This window comes from Pristis pectinata, chromosome 3 (assembly GCF_009764475.1).
Source record: "Pristis pectinata isolate sPriPec2 chromosome 3, sPriPec2.1.pri, whole genome shotgun sequence".
In the NCBI taxonomy this organism is placed as follows: Eukaryota; Metazoa; Chordata; class Chondrichthyes; order Rhinopristiformes; family Pristidae; genus Pristis; species Pristis pectinata.
In genome coordinates, this window is record NC_067407.1 from 80,397,777 (window position 1) to 80,416,800 (window position 19,024).

At 44.2% G+C, this 19,024-nt stretch overlaps 1 protein-coding gene across 1 annotated transcript in view; it reads right to left on the reverse strand.

Annotated features, from left to right (window-relative positions):
* The window catches only part of syne1b (spectrin repeat containing, nuclear envelope 1b), a 392,896-nt gene that overhangs the window by 76,304 nt on the left and 297,568 nt on the right, over positions 1 to 19,024 (reverse strand). Inside the window, 9 exon segments of the mRNA XM_052012795.1 lie at positions 5,278 to 5,433; positions 5,639 to 5,764; positions 8,150 to 8,344; positions 9,130 to 9,367; positions 11,556 to 11,650; positions 12,761 to 12,908; positions 13,102 to 13,256; positions 16,014 to 16,160; positions 18,366 to 18,548. Of these exon segments, the coding sequence (XP_051868755.1) occupies positions 5,278 to 5,433; positions 5,639 to 5,764; positions 8,150 to 8,344; positions 9,130 to 9,367; positions 11,556 to 11,650; positions 12,761 to 12,908; positions 13,102 to 13,256; positions 16,014 to 16,160; positions 18,366 to 18,548 (1,443 nt within the window).

Consider the following 19,024-nt stretch of genomic DNA (forward strand, 5'->3'; position numbering starts at 1 on the left):
TATCTAACCCAAGAGGAAGCTGAATGCCAGCTCATCAAGTGTACTTACAACAGCCACCTACATCACCCATTACTCTCAAGTCTCACATTATTGCAAAGCTTTCATCACTTAAGAGTTAAGCAATATACTTGCCCTCATCACAACATTTAATTCTTTCAACAGAATTTATATTGGTTAATCTAAAACTGAATAAAAAACCAATCCAGACAAACCTGCTAGCAGGGCTCATAATGTCTGCTGTCAGGTGACCTCCCTCAGGTTCCGAGATTAAACATACTTCCTGTTGTGGTCTGTTTTAATGTGAATGTTACCCCAGAAAGTAACAGAGATGACAGGACTCTGCTACAGACCATTACAAAGGCCAACAGTAGATGATGTTCTGCAAACTTGCCTGCTACAGATAAAGTAAAGGAAATGACTTCTTGAATAATATTATCCAAATAACTTGCAAATTATGTTAGTACCAGGACGACAAGGAAACTGGCTCCATGTATCAGATGACACCAACTGACTTGAGAATTATTCCAATGGTGATAGAACAGAGCTTGTTTGCTAAATTATTAATTATGCAGAGATTTGTCGAGTCTTGTTGGACACAAAGAATCTAAAATTGCACCTTACAGCGTTTAATTTTAATGCCAAATCGAGAGACCCAAAAATTGCTAAATTTACCTTTAATAAACTGAGCGTTTTTCACCTGAATTCTTTTTCTAAAATGTTGCCTGTCCTTCTCCCAACTCCAGCTGTGCGCAGAGGTGACAGCTGTTATGTCAGTCCTGTACTGACTAATGGAATGCGTGTTAGATCCTTAAGTACACTCTCCATGCAGCACAGTGTAGCTGCATAATGGCTGCCAAGAAGGGGGGAGAATGGGGGGGTGGAAAACGAGGCACTCTGCAAAGGGATTAGACCCCAACCAGCCTTGTGCAATAGAGTAACCCTATGGGTTCCCAGCCACTGCAAGCCACAGGATCAAAGGGATACTGATTGCAGCAGCTTGCACAGAATTGCATAATACAGCAAGGCTGCCATCTTGATCACCAATGCCTGTGGACAGAGATGTAACCCAAAAAAATGATTATGGCAGAATCTGTAGCCAAAACATTGACATGCAAAGCATTGACTTATCCCAAAATTTACCTAACACACACATACAAATAAGGAGATCACTCAGTCCCTGTAAACTCAACCCGGCATTCCTGCCTATCCCAAGCAATTTTCCCCCCTAACATCCTTCTATCATTGCTTTCAAAATATTCAAAGACTCTGCCTCCACTGTCCTTTAAGGAGAGTTCCAATGACCCTCTGGGAGGAAAAATTTCACCTGAATCCTGTTTTAAATGCGTGGCCCCTTATTTTTTGTACAGTGACCCCAGGTTCCAGATTCCTCATACGAGAAAACGTCCTCTCCATATCCTCCCGTTGGGATCTTGTACATTTCCTCGTTTCATTGTATTTTGCGGAGAGTTAAAACAAAGTTTGTAGAGGTTGTAAGTAACTTTGTCCAATGTTTGTCAGTAAGGCAGAAAGTAGCATTAAGTACATTGATGAAATCATTATGTACACAATTGACACCAGAGAAACAGCACTCACACCAGGGTGAATAAAGCCCAGTCTACTGGCTTGGTGGGTAGGAGTTCCACCATTAAAACATGTGCAGAACAAGTGGTTTGCATGATCTGCCCATTAAAAAGTGGGCACAACATACTTTAATTTCTAGGCAATGGAGCCATTACAGCACAGGTCATTCAGCCTGTGCTGGCTCTCTGGAGAGCAATCCAGTGACTCCCTTTCCCCTTGTTCTATTCCCCTAGCCTGCAAGTTTATTTGCCATAAGTTTTCCATTTCAAATTGTAGATCACTTCTGCTTCCATCACATGTATAAGCAACAAATTCTAGGCGTTTACAACTTTCTGCTTAAAAATATTCTTCCTTACAGCTCTTGAAGGAAATCTTAAATCTGTGTTTCTAGCCCTCGTGATGTCAATTCATCAATCTTATCCAAAACTGTCATAATCCTGTACACCTCTATCAAATCTGCCCTCAACCTCCTTTGCTCCAAGGACAACCCTAGCTTCTCTAACTAAATCTTGGAGCAAAACTCCCTCATTGCTGGAACCATTCTGGTAAATCTCTGCACTCGCTGAGGGACCTTCACATCCTTCCAAAAGTGTGTTGACCAGAAATAAATGCAGTACACTAGTTGTGATCTAATCAGAACGTAATAAAGGTTCAACATCTGTGCTTTTATGTGCAATACCTCCACTTAGGACGCCCAAGAACCAGCATGTTTTGCTAATCACATTCTTGTTTTTTTCTGCCAGCTGCAAAGATCTACACACAGGAACATTTAAGTGCAATCATCCCTTCTCTTACCTATTAATGTTCATCTCATTCATTATCCCTACTGTCTCCACTGCTACTGATAGTTTGTCACTATTGTCTTCTTTAGTAGAAACCAAGTCGTGTATTCTTGCCTCACTCTATCGCTCTAAGCATGCATCACCTTCTTTGTCCATCATCAGTCCCATCTGATCTCTTACTACACATGTATTATTTACATACTGCTAAAAGATTTCTGGGTTCTCTGTTATGTTAACTGCCTTTTTCTTTTCTCATATTCTTGCTTTTGCTTCACTTCCTCTCTCGACTGGGATTCTGAAGAATTCAATTGACACGCACAAGACACTCTCTTTTCTTTGTTTCATCATCCTCTTTACCTCCATTCTTATTGAAGGAGCCTTGGATTTGGTTCCCCAACCTCTCCCTGACCGTACCCTGCCTGCATCCAAAACATCTCCCCAAAGATCACACATTAATAGGAAAAACTTTAATGGAACAATCTTCAGTTCCATTTTACCCTGGCTAAATCCTCTCTCACCCCAAATAAGTTAGCTCTCTTCCACTCTAGTTCTACTCTTAGGTTGTTCCTTGCCATTCTCTGTTACTAATCTAAACTTTATGTACGACAATCACCTTTACCCAAGTGTTCTTCCACCAACAGTTAGTCCACTTGGGTCACCTTGTTCCCCAGCAGTGCCTCCATTTGACTTGGACTGAGAACATACAGGTCAGGAAAGTTCTCCTGAACACATTGCAGTATTTTCTCCCTCTTCTTTTCCTTAACTCATAAACCTAATTGGCATTTGGATAGTTAAAATCCCCCAATATAACTGCTCTATTTCTCCTGCACATCTCTCAGCTCCTTACAAATTTGCACCCTTATCTCCCTATCAGATTGGGAGGCTTAAAGAATACCCCCAGAAGTGTGGCCATATCCTTTTAGGTTCTTAACCCAGGTTAAATGGATTTTCTCTTGACAACACTATAATGCCTTCTAAACTATTTTTTTTCCTTTGCACCCATCCTTCCACTTGCATGATCAAAGATTTAAACAAAGTTTGGTTGATTTGTAACTTGGCCATTGAATCACATGGGAAGACCACTGCACAAATTCCAGTGCCCTGACTAAAGCCAATGCTACCAATATCGAGCCAATAGTTATTACACTGTAATTACACTGGGTCAGTCACATGATTGAGGAGAGAGCCAGTCACATGATGGATGTGAAAAAGTTCTCTATTCCCAGCTCAAGGCCAGCAGAGGTCAACAGAAACATTACAATGACATCCTCAAAGCAGCTCTGGAGAAATCTGGGATTGATATAAAAATTAGGAAGTTCAAGTAAAGAAGAAACCACACTGACAAAAGCACCACCCAAACTTAACAACCTTCACAGAGGCCTCAAGACCAAGTCGACTCTGGCATAGTCAAGCAACGGCTGTGTACTCCATACCCACACTCCTTTGAGCAGAGAGCCCTTGTATCAAAATCTGAATTATGCTCAACCACTGATTTCAATCCGAGTCTCAGCCATTTATAAAATCATGCAGCACACAGGAAGGTAATTTGAGTCAAAGAGCCTGCGCTGGCACATGGAAAGGGTTATCCAGCTGGTACCACCAACATTCCACAGCCCCCTCCATACTGCCCCCACCATCCACTACACTGCTCTTTCCCAATGGCAAATGTTCTCTTTTCCAGTATGTCCAAAGCCCAGTTTGGAAGTTATTGCTGAATCTGCTTTCACCGCTTTCCCAGACAGTGGATTCTTACTGGCAGTGTTGGCTGCTGAAAATTGCTTGTGTGCCAGCGACTGATTTAGAAGGTCTCACACAGCTCCACAAGCACAAAAGTTAAATCAACACACGTGAATAAACACAGAAAAGAGATATTATTTTCTGCAATGACCCCAGCACAATTAATTAAAAACTGCTGCATGAGGGATTAAAACATTTGCAAAAGAGAACATATAACCATTTATATATACTGTCTTTCAGCAGGGTAGGATTTTCCGAAGTGTTTGCAGCCATTAAGCTACATCAGTGACTATACTTCAAGAAGTAATGTAGACAAAGTGGCAATTAAAAATGCATGGTATAGTGCCACATACAGTGATGCAGATATTTTTAACCAACACCTAAAACAAGTCTAAATGTTGACCAGGACACTCAGTGAACTTGCTTGCTCTGTGAAATAGTGCTAAAAGTTGGTGAGGCTTTGCTTTAACTTCTCATCCATCACGTTGCAATGTTAATAGTGCTGCACCCTTTCAGTACTGCACTGGAATGCCTAGATCTCTGGAGTGGCAACTGAATTTAGCCAGGTGCACACATGAGACACAGCCCCATTTCTCCACTCAAAGTTAATCTCCTGGGATTATCTGAAGGTGGTGAGAGGTGGTGAACAGATTCTTCATAATGGGCCTTGGGGATCCCTGAAAGTTTTGGTATGAGCGAGGTCAGCTTTTAGAGATGTGTGCCTCAAGGAACAGATAGCATGGACGGTGAACTGCTTACTGGCAGCTGAAAATAGGTTCAATGGAATGAAATGCGATTTGTAATCAGCAAAGTAATTGTTATAATAGGTGCACAAGACCAAGGTTGTGAAATGGCAAAATCATGGATTTGTAGCATTCAAGTTCCTCTCTACATTGGCATTTGGAAACATCATCAGTCTTTGGCAGTGTACAAAAGTGTCCCTTTATCATCATTGACAGAATGACGTTCACAATATTCCCAAATAAAAAATAGTAATTTATTTCACAGATCAAAAGGAAATTGAAGGTAAATTTCAAGTAGTTCAAGAATATATTATTGTGCTATTATCACATCACATTATACCATCTGAAAGCCCAATAGAGATACAAATGAATGACACGTATCAGCTGAGGAACAAGGGATCAACATACCAAGAGTGGGGGAGAAACGTGCTTACCTGGTAGCACAGCTCATCCCACTGCCTGTGCAGCAGCTCAATCCGCTCCTGCAGGATTGAGATATCGTCAGCACGAATGTAGCTAGACAATGTCTCCCGCAGAAAGGAGAGGTGGGCGAGGTCGTCAGTCCACCCTCCGAAGGAGCTCTCCAGTTCCTGCAGAGAGAAAAATAAACCATGTGCATTAAAACCTACCTCAAAATCATCAGCACACTGCACTCAGTCAACGGGTGTGTCACACCAAGTCTTATCAAATCAGCCAACAGGTTAATCTGGACAGGATCTGTATTCGATTTATATTCTTAGGTTTAAGATGGTAATAAAATATTCAGACTAAGTAAACCATTAAATATAACTTAACCATGCATCTGATCTGTTCAGAGTGCAGCTCATCGTGATGGTCGGGCAGTGGCTGTGAAAGCTTTTTCTTGAAAGACCTCAGCTTGTCTAGAGACTCGCCGATCCCCTTTTCGCATCGCTCCCAGTCCTTTAAAAAGGTATCAATAACATCAATTAGAAGCCATTAAAAGCATCAATTGAGCACACAGGAGAGAAAGACAGATCTGATGTCAGCCACACGTCACTCTGCGGGGTTGAAGAGGGAGAACTTGATCAATAATCTGTCTGTGCTTAGCCAAAACAATGCAGTATTTAAGGAGGACATACCAACATGCCCAAGCTGGAGTTTGACTATGACTACAGGATAGAGTTGCTGCTGGTTGAGGGAGGAAGAAGGTTTCTGCCGAAAGTGGTGAGCAGAGGGCTGGTGGGAAATGACATAGGAGACAATCAATGGTAGGGCGGGGTGGTGAAGGAAAAGAGCCCAACGTTTCCTTGAAGGGCTGAGGTTGCAGATATGAGGCAGGGCACTCCTGCTACTTCTGGCCCACAAGGGATTCTGTTGGGCTGAGTCACACCTGCTTTATCAGCTGGGCTCCTTATCTCAGGAAACCCAGACAGCAACAACAGAAGTTAAATTTGGCCCACAATTGCAAATGTGAGAGCTGATTTAAATATGCTGGTGAGGTGTTCCACCTTTCCACACCGAGACACTCGGACACCAGGTAAAAAGGATGGCAGGCAAGGACTGCTAGTGACACATTTGCTGCTTTCTCACTTAAAGCCCATCCAGGACATTTTCCCACCCTGGCTGGTAGAGACCACTGTTTTAGACCAATAATAATGCTATGGGAAAATTGTGACAGGAAATGTGTACAGCTGAAAGTAACTATGATGGGGAGTTCATGTAAAGAACAGCACACATGACAACTGCAGGCTATACCACAACATAAATCGTTTACACTACCAGCAAGTCAGCTGTGAGATTATGCTTTGGGGCTCATGGATATAACACTGGAGATGTAATTGAGCAATTGTGGATTGATATAATAGGCAGAAAGAAAATGCACTAATCATTAGTATATAAAATTTAACTTGCTGGGATAGTTGGTTTTACAATGGACTGGTGTTAGATGAGGAGGTTATGGTGGTATTCCAGACTTTTCCTTGGAGTATAGAAGAATGAGGAGTGACCTTACTCAAACATACAAGATCCCAAGGGGGCTTGACAGGGTAGATGTTGTGGGAGAGTCATGAACAGGGGGCATGGTTACAAATTAAGAGCCAGACATTTAAAACTAAGGTGCACAGAAATGTCTTCTCTGAGGGTAGAAAATGTCTGGAATTCTCTGCTCCAGAGAGCAGAGATAGATACACATTTGAAAGATGGAGGAACTGAGGGTTGTGGGGAACTGTGACAGAAGAGGAGTTGAGGCCAGTGTAGATCAGCTGTGATCATAGTGAATGGAAAGGCAGGTTTGAGGGGCCAAGTGGACTACTCCTGCTTTCTCGTGCCCTCGTAGTCTCATGTGGCTATCAATTAATGGGCCACTATCCCACCTTCTTTGTGTCAGGTAACAGCTCACAGAAGAAACGACTGCTCTACAAGCAGACTCTTTAAACAAAAAAATCTGGAATGAACCAGGGTCACAGGTAGGGCTCGGTTACTTTGACATAGCGCCATTAAAAATCATCAATAAGCAATCTAGCTCTTTACATCGAGGTTAGGAACTGGGACGCTCTCTCCACACTGACCATCTGAAAGTGTAACAAAATCCTATCTCTCTACACTGATGTGAAAGGTCCCACTGTACTGTTCAAAGAAGAGGCAGTATGTGTTCCCAAGTGCCCTAGCCAATACTTGTTCCTCAACCTGTCGTATATAAAACAAATCAATTGGTCATTATCAAACTCTGTCTGTGGGATGTTACTGTCCAGAGACCTGGACTAGCAATTGAGACCCAAGTTCAAATTCCATATGGCAACTATGGAATTTAAATTCAGTTAGTAAAATGGCATTAAAGAAAACTCGCTAGTAATGAGTAATGGTGACCACAAAACGACTGGTTCATTGGAAAAACTCATCAGATTCACTCACGTCTTCAAGAGAGGATATCCATCGTCCTTGCTGTTCTGGTCTATATGTGACTCCAGACTTATCAATGGGTTGACTCTTAAATGCCCTATGAAATGACTCAGCAACACAGTCACTTCAAAGCATTTAAGGATGGGCAATAAATGCTGGCCTTTCCAGTGAATGTTTTGTAAAAATCTGAAGTGAGCCAGGTTCATAGCAAAGGCTCTGTCACATTGACATTAACAGCATAAAATATTACCAATAAACAACGCAGCTTTAACATCATTAACAGTGATACTCTCCCTACATTGATCCCCTGCAATAGGTACAAATGTCTTTCACTCTGCATTGATGCAAAATATTCTACTACAGTGTTCAAAGAAGGATCAGTGAAATAAATTAAAAACCGTACCATTGCCCCTGTCCCAATGTGTGGCCTCAGTGGTCAATACCTACCCTTAACATGATGCTCAGCTGCTTTCTCTGGTCTTCCAGAGTGATGTTGGCTACCCTCCATTGCTCTTGGATGTTGGTGAGCTCAGCCTGTAAGGCTGCTTCTGCTTCACTGTCTGCTGAGAGCAGGAGCTGTTTCCCAGCTTCTACTGTCAGGATGTAGCTCCCTTGTTGCCGCTGCAGTACCTTCTCTTTCGACTACAAGAGGGAGAGAGAGAGAGAGCATTGACAGACATCGGGTACGAGTGGACTGTCAGAGTCTGAGACACAAGGCGCTGATGTCATCTCCGGATAAGGATATGTTTAAGATTGCCAGAGGCTAAAGGAAGTGAAATTCCATTATGTGCTGTAATACAGCAATGTCTATACTTATTAACTACCAAGACTGCTCATCATACGTTGACTTAAAGTCTGGCTGTAGATTGCAGAAGAATTCATGAGTAGGCTGAGAAATCTGTTACACTAAGAGAGCGTGCCAAACAGACAGTGACAGGGTGTAGCTGTTGTCCAGAAATGGTGTCGCTGCAGTGACATGTAATTCACCGCACAGACACACTGTTGGACAGGCTGCAGGAACGTGAGAATGGACAATATACAATGCTGGATTGGATGCGGGTATGGTAAAAAGGGACGGGATGCAGGTACAGTACTGTAAGAACAAGAACAAACTATCTGCTGGAGGAACTAAGCAGGTCGAGTAGCATCTGTGGGAGGAAAGGAATTATCGACGTTCTGGGTCGACAATTCCTTTCCTTCCACAGATGCTACTTGACCCACTGAGTTCCTCCAGCAGACGGTTTGTTACTCCAGATTCCAGCATCCACAGTGTCTTGTCTCTCTACAGTCCTGCAAAATGTTGACTAACAGCATATATTGGAATCTCCCTTCCTCATTGCCTATCCCTTAAGCTTTACTGACCACACAACAACAAGAGACCTGTACGATGGTGAAGCAGGATTGCTCTTTGTTAAGTGTCACCCCACCTGAACCTCGTCCAGCAGAGTCCTGGCCTGTTGAAGGGCAATGGGGGCAGTGCTGCTCCACCTCCGCTCCAGCTGCTGGGACACGTCCACCAACCACTTCCTCAGCTTCTCTGCCATCTCCCGGTACCGCTGCCACTGCCGGATCTGACTGTCGATGATCCCCCTCTGCTGCTGCGCCCGGCGAATCACCCCTTGCCACTGGTTACTCAACATGGCCAGCTTCGAGTTAAACTCGTCCCTGCCAGAGAAAGTGAGCAACAGCTAAATTATCAATGAAACCATCACGATTCACAGCTCAAAGACTGACCACTCACTCCATTGCACCCACGCCAGGCAAATAAAGAACTGACCTCAGTTCCCTGCTCTTGGCCTTGTAGATTATGACTCTTCAGGCTGTCATCTAGGCCCATTTACGTCTGGCAGGGGCCTGTTTAGCCACCACCCTTTCAAGCAAAGAGTTCCAGACCTCATTCAGAGTCAGGGAAAACATTTCCACAAGCCTACTCTTATCCTTAAACCAGGCACGGTAGTGTAGCAGTTAGCGTAACGCTAGTACAGCGCCAGCAAACCGGGTTCAATTCCGGCCGCTGTCTGTAAGGAGTTTGTACGTTCTCCCTGTGTCTGCATGGGTTTCCTCTGCGTGCTCCGGTTTCCTCCCACGTTCCAAAGACGTATGGGTTAGGAAGTTGTGGGCATGCTATGTTGGCGTTGGAAGTGTGGCAACACTTGAGGGCTGCCCCCAGAATGCTCTATGCAAAAGATGCATTTCACTGTGTGTTTCGATGTACATGTGACTGATAAAGAGATCTTATCTTCAACTGAGATCTCGGCCCCCCAAGTTACTGATCTTCTTGTTAAAGATTAAGATCTTCTCCCCACTGCATAATTTTAGATACCTCAAGTAAATCTCCCTTCAATTACCACTGATCCAAACAAAATGATCCCAGTCCAAATGGTCTCTCCTCATGAGTATAATTTGCCAGATCTGGCAATGCCCTCTTAAGTCCCCGCTGCAGCTTCCCTGATGTTGTCGTGCCCTTCCCGTGTGTGGTGACCAGAAGTGTACACAGTAAACCTGGCTGTGTCCTCATTTATGTTTTATTGAGATTCAGCATGACCAACTGCTCCTGTACATCATTTTGCTTGCTATTAGGCTTCTCCTCAGACTCTGATTTGTTCCCTTCACTTTTAGGCTGAAAACGACTTGTAAGCTCGATCCATTGGTAGAGATAGCGGCCAATTAACGGCTCAAGCCTATTACACAGGAATAGGGAGAGGCCATTCACCCCCTGAAGTGACTGTTATGCAGGAACGGGGGGAATGCCATTCAGCCCCTTGAGAGCCTGTTACCACAGGAACAATGGGGAGGATATTCAAGCACTCAAGAGCCTGCTGTGTAGGAACAGGCAGAGGCTGTTCGACTCCTCAATCCCACTGCACAGGAGGCAGGTTCGTCCTGCAGGCAATGTCACCTCACTCAGTCAACTTGACTGTGTCTGCCCACAGTATACCTGCTCCACACCAGATACCACTGGACAGGCAGGGCAGCTCATGTGAGTGGGTGCTGGGGTCCGCAGAGGAGTATTACCCTTGGATGGCATGGGGAGTTGATGGGGTGACCTTTGTTTTTGAAGCAGCCTCAGACTGGTAGAGAAGGGGCAGCAGCCACAAACTAGAGAGTTAGGGGAGAGCCAGGGGGCAGTGAGGGGAGGGCAAGCTGAGGGGAAGGGGTGGCCAAATGGGGGAATGGGGGAATATAGAGCAGGGACAGAAGGAAAGGCATGTGGGTGGGGGGGGGGAGGGGGAGAAGATGGGGGAAGGAAAATGGGGAAGGCAAAGGGGAATGGGAGGAGCAAGTGTTTGCAGAGGGGAATGGAAACAGCAAAGGGTAGAGGGAGTGAGGAAGGTAGGGAGTTAGAGGAAAGTGTTCTGCAGGAGGGAGGGTATTAGATTTAGGATGGACTGTGAGATGGAGGGCGTGGGCAGGGTACGAGAGTTTAAGATGGGACTTGAGAAGCAGCAAGCATTACTTTTAGATCCTGGCAAGGAAAAGTTTCAGAACCTCCAAACTGGATAAATGGGTCTTACAAGTTAGAAATATTGAGCCATTTAATTTCTATTCTGATTAGTATGAAAGTCTAAATTTCTTATGAACTGGGTTCAGCTTTGCCACATCTGAATTAATATCAGATATTAATTTAGACAAGGTTATTCTAAAAAAATGGGTAATTGGTTTATTATTGTCACATGAACTGAAGTACAGAGAACAACATTGTTTTGCATGCCATCCATACAGATCATTTCATCACGTCAGTACATTCAGGTAGTACAAGGGAAAAGCAATAACAGAATGCAAAACGCAGTGTTAATTGAGGATGCTATAACACAACGCTTGGATACAGAGCGATGGCCTGTAAGGAAGTTACCTGTCGTCAATCTGGCCCTGCTCCAGAAGATGCTGACCATCGCTGATGATGGAATGCAGGATCTGCTGACGACTGAACATCTCCGCTTGGAACAGCTGCACCAGAACAGAGGAGAGCAGTGGTGAGAAAGAACAAACAGCTGCATTGAGTCATCACATTGCTGGAATGCTCAAAGGGGCATGAGGTCAACAAAGTGTGATCACTGTTGTTAAGTAGCTATACAGGAATGTTTAAGGTAGATGCAGTAAGTTCAGGCAATTAGCTATACTCTTCTTGACAATTATTGTACAATTAGAAATGTTTGCCTCAGCATTGTGAGAATTAATCTCTGCTGGTTATTATAGGCCTCTTCATCTTCGCCTCTCACCTAGTCCCTTTCCTTCCCTTTGCAATTGCTTCAAACTATTACTTCCTCAACTTAGGAGTTTGTACTCTTCGCTGTTTTTTTGTTAAAAACAAAGTTCAGGGTCCCACTTGATTTTAACCATTTTCTTTGGCCATCCCTTCAGTTCCTGTGTATGCATACATGCACGCATGCACACACAGCCCAGGTCTTTCTGTTCATGCACCAATTTGGAGATGGCCTCTTTGTACTATATCACTTCTCCTCCTTTCTATGGAAGTGCATCACTTTGCACTCCTCTGCCATGTGTCGGCCCACTCCACCAGCCTGTTCATTGTCATTTGAAGTCTATCCCCATTCAATCTGAATAAAGATAAAAAACAAAGTATCATTTATGGGTTATAATGGGAATGTGCACATATTTACACGTTATCCCAAGGGCAACAGAGAGTCAAAATTACAACTGCACACTCCTAATATACCTCCATCTCACCAGCAGCAGCAATAAGCAAGTCCCAGCAAGATGGGAACATTGCCAACCACTGCCCTTTTGTGACAGAAAGCCGTCCAAACTGTGCTCACTGATTCCTGATACAAGGTGCCCAGGTGATGAAGCTCTATCCTAGGAATGCACCTGTTCATCACAGCTGTCCCCTAGTTCAGTACATTCACTACTTTGTTCTTGGATTGTGTGCCCTTAATTTGGAAATTCCATGATTCTGACCCAGCAACAATGATTGGATGGGAACATCTTCCCAAATCAAGTTAATACAGGATTTGGAGAGGGACTTAGGAAGTGATGGTTTTCATTGCAAATGTTGGTCATCATTGCTTTCCCAATCCCCAGCCCCTCCACACTTGCCTCGTGTGCTCTCTGCTGCTCGAGGAGATTCTGGTAGTTTCCAGATATTTCCACCGCCAACTTCTGCTCTGTATGGACCAGGAACTCCATCCAGGTTTCACATTTCTCGAGGAAGGTCTGGTGCTGAAGCAGGAATGCCTGCAACTTACTGCAAGAAAAACTCAATCAGTTTAGGAAAAAAGGAACCATAAACTTCTCTATAGGTCAGATGCTATTCTGTGAATCCATCATCCTTACAGAAATAAGTCAATTGATGAACTCATTTGTCTTGTTTATGCATATGCCCCAAGAACTGACCGTTGATGAAGTTATGGATAAAGAGCATGGGATCTGAGTTTTACCTGAACCTCTCTGTGGTCTGTCCAGATATCGAAGACCAGTATCTGTTCAAAGTCTGCATACGCTTAATCTCCTTGTCATTGAGGGGTAACCTGTACCCCAGTTCATTCAGACGATCCAAATCAGGAACTGTACTACTGAACCTCAGCATCTGGACCTATGAGATACACAAAATAAATATCACAACTTCACAGAATGACCACTGCTCACCCTCAGACTGAAATAACAGTAGAATTTAAGGAAATTTTGTTTCCGAAGTGATAATTACAAATTTCAAAGGCTAGCAATGATCCCAAGAGAGAATCTCAGTTCAGAAGAGTAGGGTTCTATGGAGGACAGAAGGAGGTTTTACACAGTGGGGTTGGTTGGTGGACTCCTGTGTTAAAATGAAGGGATATTAGTTTCCTGGTGCAGAAGAATGGCTGGAATTTGCCATTTGTGGAGCCCATCTGTCTAATTTTGATTCATTCAAACATGAAAAGACTTGCTGGGTCTCATTGAGCCATTAGCTTCTCGACATTCGTGCACTAAGTATGCTCATGGCTACAACAGAAAAACCCGCACTTTTCTCCCACCTGACCCAACAATAAAAGCTTGTTCAACTTTTTGCACGAGACCTGCATTGACCTGTCTACATGCGATCATACTGCTCTGTGGTCTGAAAATGTGCCATCCATAATGTAGCAAACCAACAGTAATTCGTCAGACAAATCAAACTCCATTTAAGGACGACTGCTAGGAGATGCGAGGTGACATATTCTAACGTGGTCAGGAAATCCTGCTGTTACATCAATGCCTGGGGTAAATGCTTCTTACCAAGAGGCACAGGGGGTCAGATGAAAATCTGACCTCATCATTTAGGAATCATAAAGCATTCCACTCTGTCAAATCCCTGCTTCTCCTTACGATGTGGACTGACTGAAAAACTGACAGGAATGCGCAGTGTTATTGGCAATTCAAGCTGTCACACACACAGCATTACAACAACCCATTCCCATGAAAACAGAGCACAGCACTGTCTGCTCAAAGATCTCCACTTCCATTACTCAATACTTGTATAGGGATCTAGGAAAACAGAATCACAAATCAATAAAGTAATTACACCATTCAAAAAAAATACAAACAATGCACTAGTTTTAACTTTGAGAGTAATACAATTTCAAAAGGGAAGAAGCAATGGAAAGCTTAAACAGGATCTTGGTTCGACTGCACTTAACAGAACTGTCCACTAAAAGATTTACACTGATTGAAGAATGAAAAACAGCACTACAAAGAAAGGGTCTACGTAACTCACTACCCATATGGACGAGTTGAAGAACTTGGGATCCAGAGGACTCCAAGTGTAATTGGATGGAAAGGAAGAGAAGGATGTTGTTGAAATGAGGCGAACCTGGGATAGGGCAGTGGTAGAGAATGGCTAATTTCTGTGCAGTACATTTTATATAATTCTATGTTTATCCCTGAAGTACAATAAAAGGCAATGGGCTGGAAATTCTTGTGCAGCACATGAAAACACCACAGTAGGTAATGGAGTCCAGAACCCAACCATCACGCAACCTCTGTGTGCAGGTCTGCAGTTCTGAAAATTGGTTTCAAGCAGGCAGGTGCATAAAACAGTGCAACTCACACTGTCTGATCACTTTTTCCAAAAGTCTTTGGCATATCCAATGTGCTGAGGACGGGGTTTGGAGGGGGAGGCTCAAACACAGACAGGCCTTAACAGGGAGCTGAGGCCCATTTCTGCTCCAGCCCCGCCCGGTCAGGCAAGTCTTCTTTAAGAACCTGCCTTGGTGCTTTCTCCCCACACCAACCCTATCGTGCAATGGGCCCCTGACTGATTAGTCCCTCACACTGTCAGGACTACTGACTTAATTGCATCACTAATTCTGCCTCCCCCACCACCCAATCACATCTGACATTAATGCTCCTACCCAAATATCTAACCTCGACATCTCCACAGCCTCCAACAGACTCCAGATCTGACCCTCCCTTCATCCCACCTACCCCCACCAGTCCTCTTATAACTGCACCCCAACACTAACCACACCCCATTCCAAACCCTGGCCCACCTGACTGCAGGGCTAGGAGGAGGGGCTTTGTGCATGCCTTCACGTGGACGGCCCATCCAATCTGCCAACGCCTCAAGCCCAATAGTACACTGCTATGGGTTGGCCATGCACAAAAAGAACAGAGTCCCAACACAGCGGTGGTTTAACACAATTTCTTAAGCACCCGACAGCATAAAACAAGATTCCAGCATCTGCAGTGTCTTGTGTCTCCAAAGAACTCCTACAGCCAGATCCTGACCCTTAACCAAACAATGGTAGAATTTTTGTTTAAGTTAAAGATGATTTATTGGGAAAGAAACTGGGGCAGGAAGACAAATGGGCTTTCACAACTGGCAATGAGTCTGACATCCTGCCTCATTTTATCTTCTAGTGGCTCCCAGCCCAAGATCACTTTCAACAGCCTCAGTATTCTGGATGTTACTTACAATATACAGCAACCACGAGGAAAGAAACGCACCAAACAAAAAGCAACACTGTAGACTTAGAGGGTCAGTTTCTTGCCCTGCCACCATCTGCCTGAGATGCACTGCACACAAGCAGTGGAAAGCGCAGCTGAGTGGCCAGGCCTCCTCTTCCAGCAGAGGGTAATTGGGTGCATATCAAAAAGGAGACGATTTGTGCACTATTAGTAGGTCAGCTTTGAGCAGTAACAAGGAGGCAGTACAGGACTCTTTCCCTTTTGATGCCAGAAGCCTTGAAACTCTGAAACATTACAAGGGAAGATGAAGGCATGACAAAAGAACATCTAGAACATCTAACCCTAAACCAACAGGAAGGGGAAACATGCACTCAGTTACATCTATTTAATACCAGATGCATAAACAACACAAGCGCAAGGAACTTACTTTTAGCTCCTCCATTCTGTCCTGGATTATGGTTAGGTCAGATGATCGATTGGGATCCTGCAATTTTAGCACCTCATCAGCTTCCACAATCCACTTCTCCAAGGCTTCCAGTCTCTTGCTGAATGCTTCATAATCTTGAATGCCAGCCTGTAGAGTGAAACGTTCATAGAACCATAAAACAATACAGCACAATACAGGCCCTTTGGCCCACCACGTTGTGCCGACCTTCAAACCACTCCTAAGACTATCTAACCCCTTGCTCCCACATATCCCTCTATCTTAAATTCCTCCATATGCTTATCTAACAATCTCTTGAACTTGACCAACGTATCAGCCTCCACCACCACCCCAGGCAGCACATTCCATGCACCAACCACTCTCTGGGTGAAAAACCTCCCTCTGACGTTTCCCTTGAACTTCCCATCCATTACCTTAAAGCCATGTCCTCTTGTTTTGAGCATTGGTGCCCTGGGAAAGAGGCGCTGGCCGTCCACTCCATCTATTCCTCTTAATATTTTGTATACCTCTATCATGTCTCCCCTCATCCTCCCTCTCTGCAATGAGTAAAGCGCTAGCTCCTTTAGTCTCTCCTTATAATCCATACTCTCTAATCCAGGCAGCATCCTGGTAAATCTCCTCTGCACCCTTTCCAATGCCTCCACATCCTTCCTATAATGAGGCGACCAGAACTGGACACAGTACTCTAAGTGTGGCCTAACCAGAGTTTCGTAAAGCTGCATCATTACTTTGCGGCTCTTAAACTCGATCCCACGACTTATGAAAGCTAACATCCCATAAGCTTTCTTAACTACCCTATCCACCTGTGTGGCAACTTTCAGTGATCTGTGGATATGAAACCCCAGATCCCTCTGCTCCTCTACACTGCCCAGAATCCTGCCATTTACCTTGTACTCCGCCTTGGAGTTTGTCCTTCCAAAGTGTACGACCTCACACTTCTCCGGATTGAACTCCATCTGCCACTTGTCAGCCCAGCTCTGCATCCTATCAATATCCCTCTGTAAGCTTTGACAGCCCTCCACATTACCACACCACCACCGATCTTTGTGTCATCTGCAAACTTGTTAACCCAGCCTTTCACCCCCTCATCTAAGTCATTAATAAATATCACAAAAAGTAGAGGTCCCAGAACCGATCCTTGTGGGACACCACTAGTCACAGCCCTCCAATCCGAATGCACTCCCTCTACCACAACCCTCTACTTTCTACAGGCAGGCCAATTCTGAATCCACACGGCCAAGCCTCCCTGGATCCCTTGCCCTCTGACCTTCTGAAGAAGCCTACCATGCGGAACCTTGTCAAACGCCTTACTAAAATCCATGTAGACCACATCCACTGCACTATCCTCATCAATCTTCTTGGTCACCGCCTCAAAGAACCCTATCAGGCTAGTGAGGCAAGTTCTTCCCTTCACAAATCCATGCTGGCTGTCCCTAATCAGTCCATGATTCTCTAAATGATCATAGATCCTACCTCTCAGAATCTTTTCTAGCAGCTTACCCACCACAGATGTAAGGCTCACTGGTCTGTAATTCCCTGGACTATCCCTACTACCTTTTTTGAATAAGGGGACAACATTCGCCTCCCTCCAATCCTCCGGTACCATCCCCGTGGACCACGAGGACTCAAAGATCCTAGCCAAAGGTTCAGCAATCTCCTCCCTAGCCTCACGAAGCAGCCTGGGGAATATTCCGTCAGGCCCCGGGGACTGTCAGAGTGATGGAATTTCTTGCTACCTGTCTAAGTCAATAGCCATCTTTCACTTCATTAATCACATGGGACACTTTTGTAACATCTGTAAAATTCTGATGTATGTACCACAAAATGAGACTGCAGAACTTCTCTGCAGATGGCTTTCCAATCAATTATTGCCCCTTGCTTCTCGACAGTGAGCCAATTTTGCATCATTATTGCTTTTCTGACTTTCTTCCATCCTCCCACCCCCTTTTACAGCTGAGTTATCCATGATACCACTTTCTCTATCCTCTGAACTCCATTGAATCAGGATTATCCATCATTTGGCTAATTGCTGTTTGTGGGATCTTGGTGTGCAATTTCAAATCACCAAGTGTTATTCAAAAACACCTAATTAACTGTGGAATGTTGTAGGACATGAAGTTATGAAAGCTGCTACATAAAAGCAAGTTTGTTCTTCTTAAATGCAGTAGTACAATCAGCCCATAAGTTCCTAGTATGTCAAATTTCAAACTGTTTGTGCTATTTGGTAAAACATTAAAATTAAGATTAATTTATTCTCCAGGTCCCTTGTAGAGAAAACTACCCTAAAATCAAACCCAGGCGTATCATGTACAGAAATGGAACTATCAATGGTACCTGTAGCACAGCCCGCTGTCTACTGAGTGCCTGCTCCAGAGAAGACAATCGCTGGGCAAGGGACAGCCTTTCAGACTGAATAGCAGCTGCTGCAGAAGGGTCCACCTGCTGTCTCAACTCCTCTCCGAGCTCCGAGAGAACGTGAAGGGAATCTCTCAGTATTCCCAACTCCTCCAGCAGCTCCTGTGGAGGGAATTATAAGAGTTTCACTTAAGGACATTGCTCAGCATAGTTTGGCACATCCAGTGGAACTTGGCAGGCTTCTGTCCACCAACATGTGTTCTAAAAGCTGCCCAGGCTCTTGAGGGCAATGCTAAAGGAACAGAAGTAAGCCATTTGGCCCTGCAACCCTACGCCACATTCAATTAGATTATGGAGGATTTGTATCACTTACCTGCCTTTATTCTCAATTTAGGAAATGTCAATTGCACTGACCTCAACAGCTATCTTTGGGAAGAGGTGCCTAATTTCCAATACCTTTTATGTAGGGAAACACCTCACTGTAATTTTGAGTTTATATATATTATTATGAACATTCTCTCCTTTCCCATAGTGAAGGATGGATGGAGTACTGGAGAGATGCCTTGCTCTGTAGGTGTCATGAGATATTTGATAAAAGGTAGCACATACTGTGGAGGCCAGTCTGGACTTTGCAAATG